Source organism: Nyctibius grandis, chromosome 13 (assembly GCF_013368605.1).
Source record: "Nyctibius grandis isolate bNycGra1 chromosome 13, bNycGra1.pri, whole genome shotgun sequence".
In the NCBI taxonomy this organism is placed as follows: Eukaryota; Metazoa; Chordata; class Aves; order Nyctibiiformes; family Nyctibiidae; genus Nyctibius; species Nyctibius grandis.
The window spans coordinates 4,520,682-4,537,253 of record NC_090670.1 but is presented as its reverse complement, the minus strand read 5'-3'; the positions used below and the strand labels follow the sequence as shown (position 1 = coordinate 4,537,253).

The 16,572-nt window shown below is 36.1% G+C and overlaps 1 protein-coding gene across 1 annotated transcript in view; it reads right to left on the bottom strand.

Moving 5' to 3' along the window:
• Positions 1-16,572, bottom strand: part of PCDH11X (protocadherin 11 X-linked) — a 304,231-nt gene that overhangs the window by 273,979 nt on the left and 13,680 nt on the right. The window contains exon 2 of the mRNA XM_068412132.1: positions 515-3,001. Coding sequence (XP_068268233.1) covers positions 515-3,001 — 2,487 coding nt within the window. The remainder of the gene's footprint in view (positions 1-514; positions 3,002-16,572) is intronic.

Sequence of the window (16,572 nt, the reverse complement as noted above, 5' to 3'; positions counted from 1 at the left end):
GTTTCTAGTCTGAAGATGGCACTGAAAGTCTCAGAGGAAAATCCTTGCCTGCTTTTGAGAGACCTTGAAGTAAAGCTATGCCCAAATGAAGGCTGCAATTCCAGATGCCATTAATATTAAGAACCACTTATCAGATCCTGTAAAGCTTTATTGCTTTCCACCTGTCCTAGATGACTTCAGTTCTTGAGCAGACAGTACTACAGAGGACAGGACCACAACGAGCTGCACTAGGTACTGCAGTAAGGCGGGAAGTGCCACACTGCCATCTGCAGTCAGGAACACCCGCCAAGGTAATCATGCAGTTTCCTTACAGTCAACAGTCACGTTATTTTAATTTTCTCCCTTAACACTGATGAATCTCAAATTGTTTACTTTTCAATGCCTCGATCAAACATGACCTTTCAAACTTTTAATGGTTGCAGAAAGAGTTATTTTGCAGTGCTTGGAGCTAGAGTTATAGGAATAGTAAAGTAAGAAGGGAAGGAGAAAGAGAGTACCTTAAAATTTCCATTACCTGTCTGGTGTGTATGGGGCCTGGGGTCTTGAAGCCTCCTTGACAGCTGCATTCAGAAACACTGTAAGGGTCCGAGCTGCTTGATGAGCACTTGGAGAGTGAGTCACAGCCCACCACAAAGGTGTTATCTAGAGGCAGTTCCTGAATGACATGGTGCTTCTTGGGGGGTACAGGAGTCTCAGGTTTAATTTGAAAGGTAGGCTGCGGAGAAGCAGACTTGTAGTGCTTTGCTAAATCTGGGCTATCAGGCTTAAATGTGGTTGGTGTGGTGGCCCAGTTATATTTTCCCATAGTCTGTTCTTCTAGCTCTACAGGAATGTCTAAAGTGCCATTTATGTGCTCATGGCCAGGATCATCAGGCTTAGATTCTTCAATAGTCACAAAGTTGAGGAGAAGACTTTTTGGAGAGCGCTTCTTCTTCTTCTTCTTTTTCTTGATCTGCCTGTTCTCTTGGTTCGGGGAAACCCATTCACCACTCTGCTTGTTTTTTTGGACAACCTTGTGCCTAGGTGTCTGGCGGCATCGTACTAAAGCAGTAACAAAAATTACCAGAATAACTGTCATAGTTCCCGCAATAATGGCAATGATGATCTTGACATAATCATTGGTTTGTGGGGTTATCTCACCATCCCCAACATTCTGGCCAACTGGTGTTTCCATATTCCTGCGCACTAGCTCTTGTACATAGGAACTGTTGGTGACTGTCTCATTCACAAACAAATGCACAAGAGCTATAGTATAAAGAGACTCTGGCTGTCCTAGGTCATTGACTTTTATCACCAGTCTGTGCAAGCCATGATCTGATGTAATTACCTTCTCTTTCAAAGTAATATTGCCTGTTAATTGGTCAATTGTAAACAAGCCCCTTGAGTTCCCACCTATGATGCTATAGCGGAGCTCTGCATTCATTCCTGTGTCATTATCAACTGCAAAGACTTTAGTAACTACAGACCCTGGACTGGCTGATGTTGGAATCAACTCATACGAATAATTAGATGAAGGGATAACAAAAACGGGCCTGTTGTCATTTACATCAACAACATTGATGGTCACTTTGGCAGTTGAGGAACGCTGCAGTCTTCCTCCATCCACAGCTTTCACCTGGAAAGTATATGACCCCTGCTGTTCCCTATCAAAAGTAATATTAGGTCTTATTACACCAGTAAGTGGATCTATAATGAAATTATCTCTACCATTTAATATAGAGAGAGTGACTGCAGCATTCTCTCCAGAGTCAGCATCTGTAACTGTGATAAGCCCCACTGTGCCATACATGGGTAAGTTTTCTGGCACATAGAAATTATATTCATTATGTGTGAAAGCAGGGCTGTTATCATTCTGGTCCAGGACTGACACTGTCACAGTAGCATTGGTCTGCAAGGGTGGCATCCCATTATCCTTAGCCAGCACAGTGAAGGAGTACCTGTCTTGCTTTTCTCTGTCCAGCTTTCTCACTGCTGTCAGAATGCCTGTACGGCGGTCAAGGTTGAAAATAGGGGGTGCATCAGAACCCAGGATATAGCTGATCTCAGCATTGCGCCCACTGTCAGCATCCGTAGCACTTATCTTGGTTAGCTGAGTACCAGGAGCATTGTTTTCAGGGATGGAAAGACCTATGATAGGCTGCGTAAAAACTGGGGCATTGTCATTCTCATCTTTAATTTTGATCAGAAGCATTGCAGACTGGTTCAAGGGAGGTTTCCCTGAATCTGAAGCCACTATTTTAATGGCATATTCCCGTGTGGCTTCATAATCTAGAAACGTGGCTGTCTCCAGGAGAAACTGATTATCAAACACCGGCTTTAGCCTAAAAGGGACATCATGATCTGTAAAACAAGTAACTTTCCCGTTCAGATCAGCATCCTTGTCCATTACTGTTATCAACGCAATTTTTGTATTAAGGGGAGCCTTCTCAGACAAAAGCACTGTCCCATTCACTGGATTGATGATGTATCTTGTGTCTATTGATGGGACATTGTCATTAATATCTGTGACATTAACAGTCACTGTTGCTCTTGATGGAGTTGAACTGCCATCGCTTGCCAAAACAGTTAATTTGTGTACAGGAGATTCCTCCCTGTCTAGTGGTTCTCTTATAGTGATGAGGCCAGTGGTGTTATCAATGGCAAACAGCCTCTTGGCCAAACTGGAGATCTGATTGCTGAAATAGAAGTGGATTTGTGCATTTGAGCCCAGGTCTGCATCAGTGGCATGGAGCTGAGAAACAGAGGTGCCCACTGGAGCATTTTCTGGAACACTAACTTCAATGTCATTCTCTTTGAAGACTGGGCGATTATCATTCACATCAGTCACTGTGACTTGAAGGATGGCAGTGCTAGATCTTGGAGGGCTTCCACCATCTTCAACTTTAATTTTCATCACATAGGTATCCTTCTGCTCCCTATCCAGGATCTGTTGGACAATCAGTTGAGGCCATTTATCTCCCTCAGGTGTCTCAATTATATCAAGACCAAATACATTTTGACCCTACAAGACACAGAAAGAACATATTTTAGCATGACAGCATATTTAAATAGAGAAACACCTCATTAATGTTCTGAAATTGTCATGGTACACAAATTTTTATATATGCTGTATACAGTGATACACATTTATATATTTACCTTTATTCTGCAATATTTGATTTTGCTTTAAGCTCCAGAGCCTTAGCAAAGCTTCAGAGCAAACATGGGAAGAAAACAGATACTTTGGAAAAAACAGGCGTGGTGGGGAGGTGGGGGCGGGGAGGCAGGGTTGCATTTTGGAAGGAGTAGTGGTGTGTCTTATTTTGTTTTTTTAACCAATTTCTCTATTTCTACAGAAAAGATATTAAACTCCTGGATAGATGTAATTTGGTTTCTCTATTGTATGAGTGAGTATGGAGAAGAGGAATGAAGCCAAAGTTCAACCATGTCCAAAGGCAAGACAGTATACCCACACTGAAGGACCAAAACCAATATTAAATTTCAAGGAAAACAAGAAAAAGGGACAGTTTCTCTCTTCGTGGAGCAACTCTGGACATGATCTGAAACTACTAGCATAAAAACCCAATGCCATCATTGAGAAGAGGCTTACTACATAATTCAGGCATTAGATGGTACAGACAAAACTAAGTCATAACAGTTTATTAGAAATATATTTAAAAACTCATTAAAACTATTCCTTTCTTCATCATTATATATTTTATATTTGTAGTGAAAATTACAATCCCAGTGAGAAAATAAGATCTTTTTTCACTCTAAAAACTATCACAGAACTATGAGATCAATTTGAAAATAATCAGATGTTTTTCATGGGGTTTGTTGAACACCTAACACCCCTGGATTGTGAAGAAATGCTACATACATTGCACAAACATAGTTTCTTTTAAAGCACTAGTGTTGACAAAGGACTCTGCTAAAATAAAGATTGGAATCTAGAACTTTATTCCCTCTTCTGCTCTCTCTTCAGACAAGCAGGGATTAAGAACATCACTATTATCCTCTCTTCTCCCATCTCTCACCCTTCAGAGGAAGAAAGGATGTAAAGGCAGTTTTCCAGCTGTATCTTCCATAAGGGCAGAGCTAGAACAGAGATCACTAAGGCTGATTGTATAGGATGATCAGAAAAAGACAGCATCTCTAAAGATGCTGACTAATTAGGATTTTCTTTTTATGTGTCATACTTGTAATAATGAACAGCTGCATCCAGCCTGGTTCTTGCTCTGTTTATTGTGCTTGTCTCTTGAGTTTACCCATGCAATTGCATGTGTGTTCTAAACTGATTTGAGACACTTTAGACCAAAGGGAAAGCAAACGTACTCAGTGTGCAGGGTTCCTTATTTCTCATTACTTGTAAAAGATTTGTATTCACTCTATCTTGCTACCCACCATTCAGTGAATGCATTTATAGGTCTGAGTCTGTGTAAGGCTGTACTCTTTCATTGATTTCTCAAAGCCAGAATTTGACCCTACATAAGTAATAACTTATTTCATGGAAAAGAACTATTCATCCACATTTCAAAAATTACTGTGCCACTTGCACAGTATTTGTGACAACATTAAGTGGCAACTAGGGACAGTCTGAAGTGAACTGCAACACATTTTGAAACAATAAAACAAACGTAGCTTTGACTTCTTTAGTAGAAGCCATATGAAAATAAAAGCCTTGCAAATAATTTCTAAATCAAGATACAAATTTTGAACCAATTAGGTTACATTTTAGAATGGTAATTCTATTCTTCATGAAGGCGGAGTGTGAGTTTTCTCTTCATCTTCAATCTGGCTAGCAGTTATTTGCAATAAATTTCGTAATTACTGAGATTTGATGAATTCTATATACTATGCTTTAACATAGATTTCCAGAAAAAAAAGTAACAGAAGCTAGAGGAAACAAAAACCTGTCAGCTATCTTTACTTATTTGTACACAAGTTGACAGATGGGCACTGATTACTCTGTCATTAGATCCCCCAACTACAACAAACACTTCATATAGACTTTGAATACATGCAGCTATACATATGCATATCCATCTCTGATTTTTTTTAACTATCAAGTATGAGAAAGATATTTTTCATTATAACATAGGAGTTTGATACAAAATATAGAGCTTCAATTCCCCATCGCTAGCAGTAAACCACTGGAGAAACAGAAGAGAATGCAAAGATCTTTTCCAAGTTGATAATTAACACTTGAGTAATCTTCTATTAAAAAATATTTTCCAAGAGTATTTCTTGCTATTCATAACAGGTTTATACATCTTTTTAAACCACCAAAAAAAAAAAGAGTTATATAAAATTATACTTCCTCCTAATTCAAGCAAGATTTTCATGTTGTTTAAGGAATAAGGTATGGTGTGACATTATGCTGCATTTTAACAAATGCATTTTCTAAGAATGAAAAGTTCTCCCACTTTGAACACTCAAAAAAAAAAAAAATGATGAGACATTCAAGAAACATTTTTAAGATCATAAATATCTAATTCTCTCCCTTAGGAGCAAAGAAATTGAGAGTTAAAAATCCAGAGAGAAACATGAAGAAAACCCTTCAGGATTACATTCTGGATGTTGAAATAAATGGTTCTATCATCATTAACACCTCAGTGAAGTGAAAATTTTTATTAGGGTCAGATAGTTATTTGGACTGAACTGCACCTCAGTCACCACATTATCCCAGGGATCTGAAGGTTTTGCTCACACTAGGAAGGGTATGAGTCCACAGGAAAAGCATAAAAGATAATTAACATTTATATAGTACCTTTTGCCATTAAAATGACTGACTGGTAAAAATAATCTGCTACATTATTATCTCCACCGCTACAGAAGGATGGGAGTGAGAAATAAAAAAGGTTGACTTTCGTAATCTAAAAGGACAATTTAAGCATTGTAACCTATCTATTCGAGGCAAAACGAGGTTATATCCATCTCAGCGCCAGGATTAGCTTTAAGAGGCTTTGGCCCTGATCACAAGATTCTTTATTAGGGCAATAAGCAACTCTGTTACCTTATTCAATTTTCATAATATCCTTTTCAGTGTATTCATGCACAAAGTAGTCTCTGAAATAATGAAACTGATATTCTTGTTGAACAGTCCCTACCGTATATTTACCTGATCGTTTGTAATGGATCCAAATGTCCTTTTCGGAGCTGTTTTGGGCTGTCATGTAAATAAAAAATTAGAGAGATTTTAAAAATTGTAACATTTAGGTAGATTAATAAATACATAATCAATGACACATGGACAGTTAATGTGACAAGCTAGAGGAGCTTCTAGTATTATGGACAGGACTGTACGTGACAAAGTGCACCTGAAGTCTACACGTAACTTGCCTCTGGACATACATATTGCAGTATCACAGTATCTCACCACAGTATTTCGTTAAATCAATGGGGTACTGACTACCTGGACATTGTAATGAATATTCTCTCAGGCCACAAATTGTAATGTGGGCTTCATTATTGACAGGAATAGGAAAAAGACCAACTTCTGGTTAATGCTCATAATAGTGACAGAGTCTGTTGTGTTCAAAACATTGTATGAACTTACACTTGTAGACCAGTAAGTTGACAGAACGTAGTAATTTCTCAAAGAAATAGAGAAGCAAAAGAATATTGTGCTAAATAACCATATAAAAATGACTGCTTGTGATACAAAGTACTCTGAAATTAAGACAGTCTATTAGTGATTATCTTGTAATTTTGCAAGAGACCTGCAAAGGTTTTCCATGTCACTAAATCTGAAGTGTACAATCTGAAACAGCCACTGTTTCCTTGCCTGTTTTTGTCAAGACATATGGAACAGCTCTATAACTGTAGTGTTATGTTAGCAAAGAAGAAAGTTTAGTGGCACAATTTCAATTCCTAATGCAGCAAACTGGACAACAGTTATACAATGGACAGCATTTTTAATAAAAGCTGAGAATAAAACTTGCATTTTTCTTTCAAAGGTGATACTCTGAATGTGAACATGTGAATTCCCAAAACCAAGCTAAAGCCTTAAACACAAAATATTCTACATGATAGGCAATAATGGATGTAAGTTCCTATAATAGGTGAATATTAGTACACTCAGACCTATAATACCATAAGTGTTGCAGCTCTAAGAAAGGTCCCTTTTCTGCTATTACTCACACAGTATGCAATTTACATGCTCATGCATTCTAGATTAAAATTTGTTGGACAGCTGTCCTGATTAAAGACTGAACAGTCACTACCCTCATCACATCGCACAGCTTACAACCCAAAGTTACTTGAAACGCGTTATTAATACAGATGGTTACCCTATGAACTGAGTACCTCAAAGGAGAAAATAAAATTACACAGGTAAGAAATGTTTATAATGCAAAACTGAGCAGATGCAAAGTTGCTTACATATTTGAAACACTAGCTCTTTGTTAAAATAACTACAGACTTTCAATTTGTAGGCCAAGATTCCTATGAGTCTTGTTCATTTTATAGTTTTCTGTCAGTATCACACACTGTTTCACATGGTTTCCTTTGAAGCAAGCCAAAGCTTAGCTCTGAATAAACTGAACTTACAGGTTTAAATCCACAGTAGGACTTGGAAGCTTCCAAACATGCATGAACCTAAAGTGATTTTTGTGCATCCAGAATACTAATTAACTCCATCCCTACATAAAAGTTAAGGACATCACTTATTAGCAATGTCTATATCATAACTTGCTACTTTTCCACCTGCAATTACAAAAGAGCTTCTGTAAATGTAAAGCACTGCCAAAGATTTCCTCTCCATATATACAACCACATACAAAACCTTACTCATCCTATGAAGCAGACAGAGAGCAAAATGCTATAGATGGGATGAATAGAACATAAGGACAATAATGAACCATTTCATGCTGGAACAGTAAAAAGTATAATATGGAACAAAGAAGCAGACAATCAATGCATTTAATACTGTTTTTCTGAAGAAGAATAAAAGACTGGGAAGCATATCTAAACATGAAATTACTTTCTTGGATTTCTGAATTTAGTTTTACTACAAAAAGACTGAAACAGTTCTAACAATTACATCACTTGAACCTTCTTAATCCTTTTGGATGATTTGTTCCTTTCTGCAAAGAGTTCCTGTCAATCTTACCTTGTTCTGAACATTGTCAGCTTCATTTTCTAGGATAGATATTTTTTTCTAAAACAGAATATTTTTGCATCCTGCTCAATTCTTGGCATCCAATTCTCAGAATGTATTTATAAGACCATGTTCATCTTCATTAAGGAGAAACAATTAGAGATAGTGAATACTACATTTTTAATATATTTACTTTTTTGCTGCCCTAATTATTCCATTCTACATTTAAAGCAAGCCTGAACCTCCATGCCCAAAATGTGTTAATATTTTTAATCTACAAACTTTACAAGGGAGAGAACATGGAAGCTGGGAAGTAGCAATACACACAGTAATTCCAGTTCTCTGCTGAAATCGGGCCCTAATAACGTTTTCAAGACCACACCAGGTTTCAAGAGTAATTGTCTTCCCATATTACATCTTCAGTCTGTGAAATACTGTTTCAGTCTTTTTTTTTTTTTTTTAGCACGAAATCTAACTTCCCTTTCGAACCATGGCTTACAATTAAAAAAACAAAACAAAACTCAAAACAAAACAAAACCCCAAACCTCTTCTTGTAATAAAAATTCATTTCGCATACTTCTACAAACTGGGACAGGACTAATGGTCTATTCACATTACTGCATTAACATGACATAAAATTACCAAGATAATTGCTTACAAAAAAGTGGCAGAAGGAACTGGGCTATCACTTCAATGGTCTTGCACAATGTACTGCAGACATACAACTATGTATTTCAGCAAAATATGCAGTTGCACCACAAAACTTTAAGGAATTTATCTTCACAATACTCCTGCCATATAAATACTTGTACCACTATCTAAAGATGGGAAATACTAAACTTCAAATTTTAAACTTTAAACAAAAGTTCTTTCATTTAGAGACACTCTTCCCAAAAGAAGAAAGGTCAATAGCTGCAGGTAAGGCAATTAAGGAAGTAACGTCCCCTCTTAATCTCTCCATTATAGTTCAGAAATATTCACAGACATCCTATTGAACAGGAAACTACTTTTTCAACACAACTGAAAGTGTTCAGATTAAGGTATTAAATGTGTTTGAGCTTTGCTCTGAATTCCCATGTTTCCACAGCTAGATAAAGCTCCAGATATCTGACTTGTCCTTTGGTATATTCTCTGTCTTTGGAGTCACACTATAGATATATAATGAAGAAAAGAAATAGGATTTATATTAGGCAACAATACACTCAACAAGTGAATTTTGGTATTTGCATTATATATGTGACAATTACATATTTGCTCAATTTCCTAGTTGAGAACAGGAACAGAACCAAGTATCCCTAAGAAAGAGAAATGAATCAGTACATGTTTTAGTGATGTAATTCTCTAATGCATCACTGTGCTGTTGGAGCTAATAGCCCACAGTTCTGTATTGCTGTTCAGAACAGGTCCTAAATCACAACCTCATTTTGCTTCGACAGCCAAACAAGGTATCTTGGGCTCCTAATCGTACATTTTAGAGCTCTCAGATGAATGCTGACTGGGTGTTGGAGCAGTGTGAACCTGTAATGCCCTCCTATTCACTACCTGCTCTATAACCAGATCACTACTTCCAGGCAGAAGGAGATGAAAACTGACAGTCATTTCTATACAAGAAAACAGAAACAACTGAGACATTTCTGAAAATTCCTTTGTGCTAAAGCAGAGACTGTCCAGTATCCTCAGCTTCCAGTAATTTCAGTGGGAACTGGGGGTGATGGACACATGGACTTGGCTCATGACAAATGGAAAAAAAAAATAAGAGGCAGAAAACCTTTCTCAGGATTTGTAAAAAAGGAGTACAAATATCTGCAAACCAATGTCCATTAAATTAATGTATTGTTATTATCTCTTTCCCTCTTATACACACACACACAAAATTTCAGCTAAGGTGCATGACTTCTTTAAATACGTGGCATCTTCATTAAGACAAATCCATATCATAATCTCTGATACTGTAGTTTTTCCAAGAAGTTATTTAGCAAAATTATCTTATTTGATCTAAGGCCCTTTTAAACTAAAGTTCAGCTGTGAGCAAAACCACTGTATCTTCCCTTTATATTTACAATTTCAGGAAAAAAAGTTGACAAAACTTTCATCTGAATGGCACAAGTACCTCACCCCCCCACATACACACCCTTCAGGGATCTCAGCATCCAGAAACACAAAGATAAATGAATAAGATAACATGGTCTCTGGATTTACATCACAAGGACATTCTTTCACATGTAGAGATCATACTTTAATGTGCGTATATCACTGCTTTATGAATTTTGACACAAAAAAAATAGTCTTAATGCAGAAAATTCACAATTCATGTGGGCAAAAATATAATAGAATGAGGAAAAAAAAAACCAATAATATAATAGAGTTTTCTTTCATCTTGAGTAGACTTCCCCCGGCTTTCACAAACAGGTTTTAGGAATTGTAGGCCTGTCGCAAATACCACTGAAATGAGCATGATAGTAAACCTTTCTCAAGACCTCCACTCTTTGTAGGGTTTTGTAAAACTCAAAAAAGAAGAGAAAGTTTGTGTGGGACATTTAGCTACCACAGGATTGGTTTTGCTTTTGAAGGAAATGAAGCTATGCTTTTCTAAGTGATGAAAATTTATCCTTTTTGTATTATTCAGAGAAAATAACAGTGGAACTACCCTATTAAACTGTAAAAGTACGTGACATATGTAAGTGCAAGATGCCACTTCGTTACACATTGGAAGACAATAAATAATATTGCAATTTCAGAGTAGTAAGTCAGAGACAGTTGCTGAGAAGATGTAGAGAGTGCCAGTAAGCACTAAAATTACTTCCAGAGAGACTGAATTCTAAAAACTCATTAAATTAAAGTCTTTTTACCACATTGATCAGGAATGTAGGGTATGAACCAAAAATGTATTTTCTGATGCTATATTTATCAGGAAGACAACTTGTCTTCTTTCTTCTCCAGTGTTACTGACTCCTATTTATCTGAATCAGTAGAACAAAAGCAATATAAAAAGGAAGAAACATTTCCTTACTATAAGGCAGTAATTTGACTTTGAAAGTCAATTTAGAAAAGAAATCTCATGCTACCTGTGTGCATTGAAAGTTCTAGAATATAAACTGTCATGACTTTCTAGTTAACAATGTACATTCCTAAAAACAGCTTCCCTGTGAGTTGTTTGGGATCAAAAATCTTAAAAGCATATATGATACATACTTTTATAAGTAGTTATACTCAAGAATATATTCCTTTCTAAAAAAAAAATAAAATTCCAACTTTACTCTAATTGAATACACTTGTGCTATTTCTCAGACTTAAAATCAGTGATGAAATAGATACAATTGATTTGCAAGAAGATCAAATTAAGAATATTAGAACCGCACGTTTACAGGGGAAACACCAAGCACTCATCATTCCATTCCAGCTTTTTTGTTCAGTTTTTTTTCACTATTTAATTTCTCTAGTAGCAGTTCAGCCTTGAACATACACTATAAATTTTAGTTTATGGACAGGGGTTTTTCCTCCAACAGGAAAAAACATGAAAGAAACAGAGAATCATAGAACATGATAAGCCAACATTTAAGCATGAAGAACATCAGCTTCAGATAACAGGATATTAATCCATCTCCTGTTGCAAAGACCTAGATTAGTCCCACCAGCTAATGTGTATCCTCCAACATCCTCAGAGACTGAGACTAGCTCTCCCACACTTCCTGGGAAAAACTGCATAGAGTGGTTAATCTTAGCAGTGAAGTGAATGATGGGGTGTATCTTCGTAGGAAAACTAACACCAGAATAATCAAAATAGCTGAAGTGTTATTTAGCAATATGACTGACCTAGTACAAACTGTACTATTCCAGGAAAAGCAAATCAAGCAAAGACAGTTGAAGCCATTTCTGCCCAGTAACAACCTGTGTAATCCAAGTCAGAGAAAAAGTAAGCTTTCCCAGGTCTGGATCCAGTTGGAGTTCTTTCCTGAGTTTAATTCAACCACTGTCCTGAAACAGATGTTTCCAAATAACAGTACAGACACTGTTTCCAGCAAAACCATCTTAACTTATGTCCACCAACTGGGAAACTGACCACCAACATGTAAAAGGAAACACACCTCAAACAATTTAACTTGAACAGTCCTTAAACGATTTTTAACTTAGACAGAAAGACTTAGCCTACACCTTGATTTTTACACTTACTTAATTTCTATGTCTTTATTTTAAAGGGTTTAATGTATTGTTAAGATTCTTGCATATTAAGGTATTAAGCTACAAACGAGTTCGATTTCATATGTTTATTATGCAGTAAAATAAATGAACAGTTGATTTTGAATTCAAAATTTTTGTCAGGCACATTACTATATTAAAAGCAACTACTACATCTGTCATTAGACATCAGATTCACAGATACTGAAATAAGACAAAACAATTACTCTCCAAGAAAGGTTTGAGTCAATTTGTTCACATAAATCCGCAGGACTGCTCACTACAACAAAATAGTTTTCAGTTGTTATATGGATTCACAATTTAGAGCACCATCTCAAAATCCTAAGGTGACACTATAAAACTAGTTGCTAAATTTGTTATGCATTCTACCTACAGAGTCAAAACTCCACTTCTACCCTCATTTAACTTTACTGTTACTGTAAGAAGAGGCCTACTGCGGATATATGTGGAAGAACCCATTGTAAAATGTAAAATCAAATTAAATCTGTTTTGAAATTCAGCATTATGGCTTTTAACAAAACAGCAAAACCTAGACTAAATCAGTGAAAGTGAGTATGACAGCTGAAACAACAGAGCTTCCAAGAGGGCTAAGCATTATTAAAGTTTTTCCTTATTATGCTCTTGGGCACAATCTGATTAGTTCCAACAGCTGCCCAGCAGGAAAAGCCAACCAATCATTCCATAGTAATACACATATTAACGTACCTCTTCAGTGTTCAGTGATTTCAGAGGCCGGTAGCACACAGCTCCATAGCATGAGCTTGTATTTTTTGATTTATAGTGATACTGAATATTTCAAATGCAAACCATGTCAGAAATTCCTGATCATCACAATATAAGTTACTACCTTAAAACATTTTCTGATGGATAAACTTGTTCCACTCACTAGTACCCAAAAAAAAAAAAAAAAAAAAAAAAAGAGGGGGGAAAAAAATCCACTCTGTGTAACTGTTAAATTAGTCAGATCTTTGTGAGAAGTGATGAGTAACAAAAAGCAATTTTCTTTGTTACCTTGCTCATGAAACTCAGCAGCCTGTAGCATATGCTGTGCTGTGACAAATATGTAGTTGAACTTCAAACCAATATTCAAAATAGCTTCTGAAAGACTTCACTCCTGTTTATAAGAACTCTTCTAATATTATCTGAACATTACAAAAGTAATGAGGATACTGGTGGTTTTACCATTTCTTCTAGTCCTAAGAACGTTAGATACAATTTCTACACGGACACACACACCCCCCTCCACACACCCATTACTTATTGTGAAAGGCTTCAAGCCTGGGAGTGAGATTTTCCACCAAATGGAACACTGAATTATACACTCATACACTAAATAATTTTAAAGTTATTATCAAAGCTAATCATAAATATGGAAGCATCTAAAACCCCCAGGTTTTGATTCCACAAAGGTAAATTCACTTAGAGCCTTGACTGTTCTTCCAGTTCCTTAACACAGGAAAACTTAGGAGAAAACTTTATTCCTTGAGTAGTACAAAGTTTTCTGCCACTGAGTAGCAGAATAAATTCTGCTTATATCTATAGCTTTTACTTCTCATCTTAGCTCAAGCATATATACATTTAAAAACATGAACCAAATTAATTTTATTTCTACTTAGCCTAATACAATGGGCACGCTTATTTGGGAAAAAAGCATTTGCACAGTTTCTGATCTCCTCTATGCACCTGTGAAAAACTATATACATTTTTGAGTAAAATAATAAAGTTTAATTCCTTCATCACTGTATCCAAAACACATTTCAAAGACAGGGCTGTTTTCACAGTATAAGAATGTCATCAGTAGACTGATGCAAGCAGAAGTTAAAATAAGTGCTTGTTGCATGATGTAGTTTCTAAAACTTTGCCCATATTTCGAATGCTCAAATTTTACAATTTACAATTTTTACAAACTAAGTTCAAAACTGAAATGGAGAAACTGCATATATGAAAAAAATCCAGATAAGAATATCAGAACCACCACTTCTGGACAAGAAATCCGTGACCCTCAAAGTGGTGGAAGCTCAGGAATAGCTTGGGAAAATAAGCTTGTGCGGTTCTTACAGTCTCTCCTAAGTATCAGATATCAAGTGTTAGAGACAGGATACAAGATCAGATGAAACTAATTTTCATCCAGCAAGGCCATTCTCAGGTCAAGTCAGTATCATTCATATCACTTAGCTATAAGGAAACTGAGGCACAGAAAGCAGAAGTAACTCATTCACAACTACTCTGCAGGCCAGTAACAAAATCGCAATGAGCCAAATCTCACAGTTCAGTGACCCTCAAAGATCACATCGTCAGAGTACAGAATATGTGTTACCCGAAAGCACCAATACCACTGGTTTACATACCACTACAAAATGAGAACAGGATTTAAAGTCAATTGTACTTTTTTAGAAAACTGCTTAGGCAGTTTGAAAGAAGGCACCACTGTTTCTCATACAGCAGTGCTCTGAATAACAAAAAAGCTTTTATTCAGATTGCTCATTTATTTTCTCCAAAAGTTAGAAAGAATGATGATAAAACTGTTCTAGAAAAGTCATAAACATTGCAATTATCCTGCTACCCATATACCACATTACTAGAAGACCAACCATTGGAATAGTTTGTGTCCTTTCTATCTTTTTATTCAGACTCTTTGAACAATTTTTTACGTTTATTTGCCCCTTCATTATGATTGAAATGCACACACTTTTGCCTTCTAGGATACCATCCTCACAAGCAACCTTGGAAGTAAAAACCATCACAGAAACAAAACAGATCCTGTTGCTGTCCGTCACTATCATTATTTAGTGCTTAGCAGAAACAGTTGGGCTGGCAGAGATAACTACTTGAGACTTTGAAAACAGAGACAATGAAAGACTGAAAAGACAAAAGTCCAGCTAAGATTCATGCCTGAAGGTGTACAGCAAAGGTCATAAAGTCTTAACAAAAGCACTTCAAAATCAGAAAAATAAAAATATCAGAAGCAGACATTAAAACACACACTAACAACTTTTTTTTCTTTAACTTTGTCAAAGGTCCAGTTAGGCATTCAACTTAATTGCCAAGAACTCTGGATGATGCTGGCAGTTGAAGGTTTAAATTATTCAAATGACAATTTTTTATGAGTAAGAGACAACTACTGGACTACTTCAGAAGTTAAAAAAAGCACAAAATTAATGCAAAATCTTACAGAGAACTAGGTAACCTGGAAACTTCAAGGAACTGATTCGTGTTCTGGTATTTTACAAGCATAGCAAGTATCTTGGATATTCATCTTGGATGAATATTTAATTTATGTGAAATAAAAGGTGTGCAACACTGATGGAAAGCAGGGGAGTTCTATCAATCTTGATGGCCTATTTGTAAAACTGACTTTCAGATTATGGTAATCACACTTTAGGTTGGCTTTCCATACAAAGGTCAATTCACCAATGGAAAATACTGATGTGTAACTGCCGGAATACTATTCTTGAGGTTACATGGGAAACAGGATGTGGAACAAAACAGAAGCTACTACTTTGTTTATACCTTTAAATGTGCTACAACAAATAGTTTTGAAGAGTCCCTAATGGAAATGAGGATGGAAATTATATGGCTGGGGTTAAAGCAAAGAGGAAAAAGTAATTTCAAAGCAAAAAAGCCATATAATATCCCGTTCTGAAAAGCACAGAAGAACATCCTGACTCAAAGGAAAAAGAAAAGGGAGGGGGGGAACCAAACAGAAAATGTCAATTTGCTTGATAAAGCAAAGGGAAGAAATTACAATTATTTGACTTTGGAACATCAGCAATAACCAAAGCAATAATACGCATCACATTAATAGAGCCAGCAATTATAGCACAATGTGAGAAAAATGTTTTTCAGTCCTGACAGCTGATTACTTAGAATTCATTCCTTTTACCAGTGTTTCTTTTTGTTTCTTTAAAATTGTCTGAAATGCTCTTTGCTACATGTCCCAGCTTCAAAAGCTCTACGGGACTTCAGTGTTCAGACAATTATATTTCTGGGCTAGGGAATATAAATTACTTTGTAACAAACCTTTCTTTCAGGAATAAAAATAACCATACTAATGCAGTCAAGTGCCATGATCCATGGTTGACACTTGATTTAAATGTATTCTTTGATAGCTAAAAGAATACAATTTTGGACTTACCTTTTTCTCCTCCCTGTACTTCCTCTTAAAAGGAAGAAAAATATTACATACAGTGTATTTGGGGGAAAACCAGCTAGGATTATTTAAATCTCTATCACTAATATCCAATATTAGAAAGTTAAAAGCAAAATTAAAATCAAGAACACATTATTATTTTTAA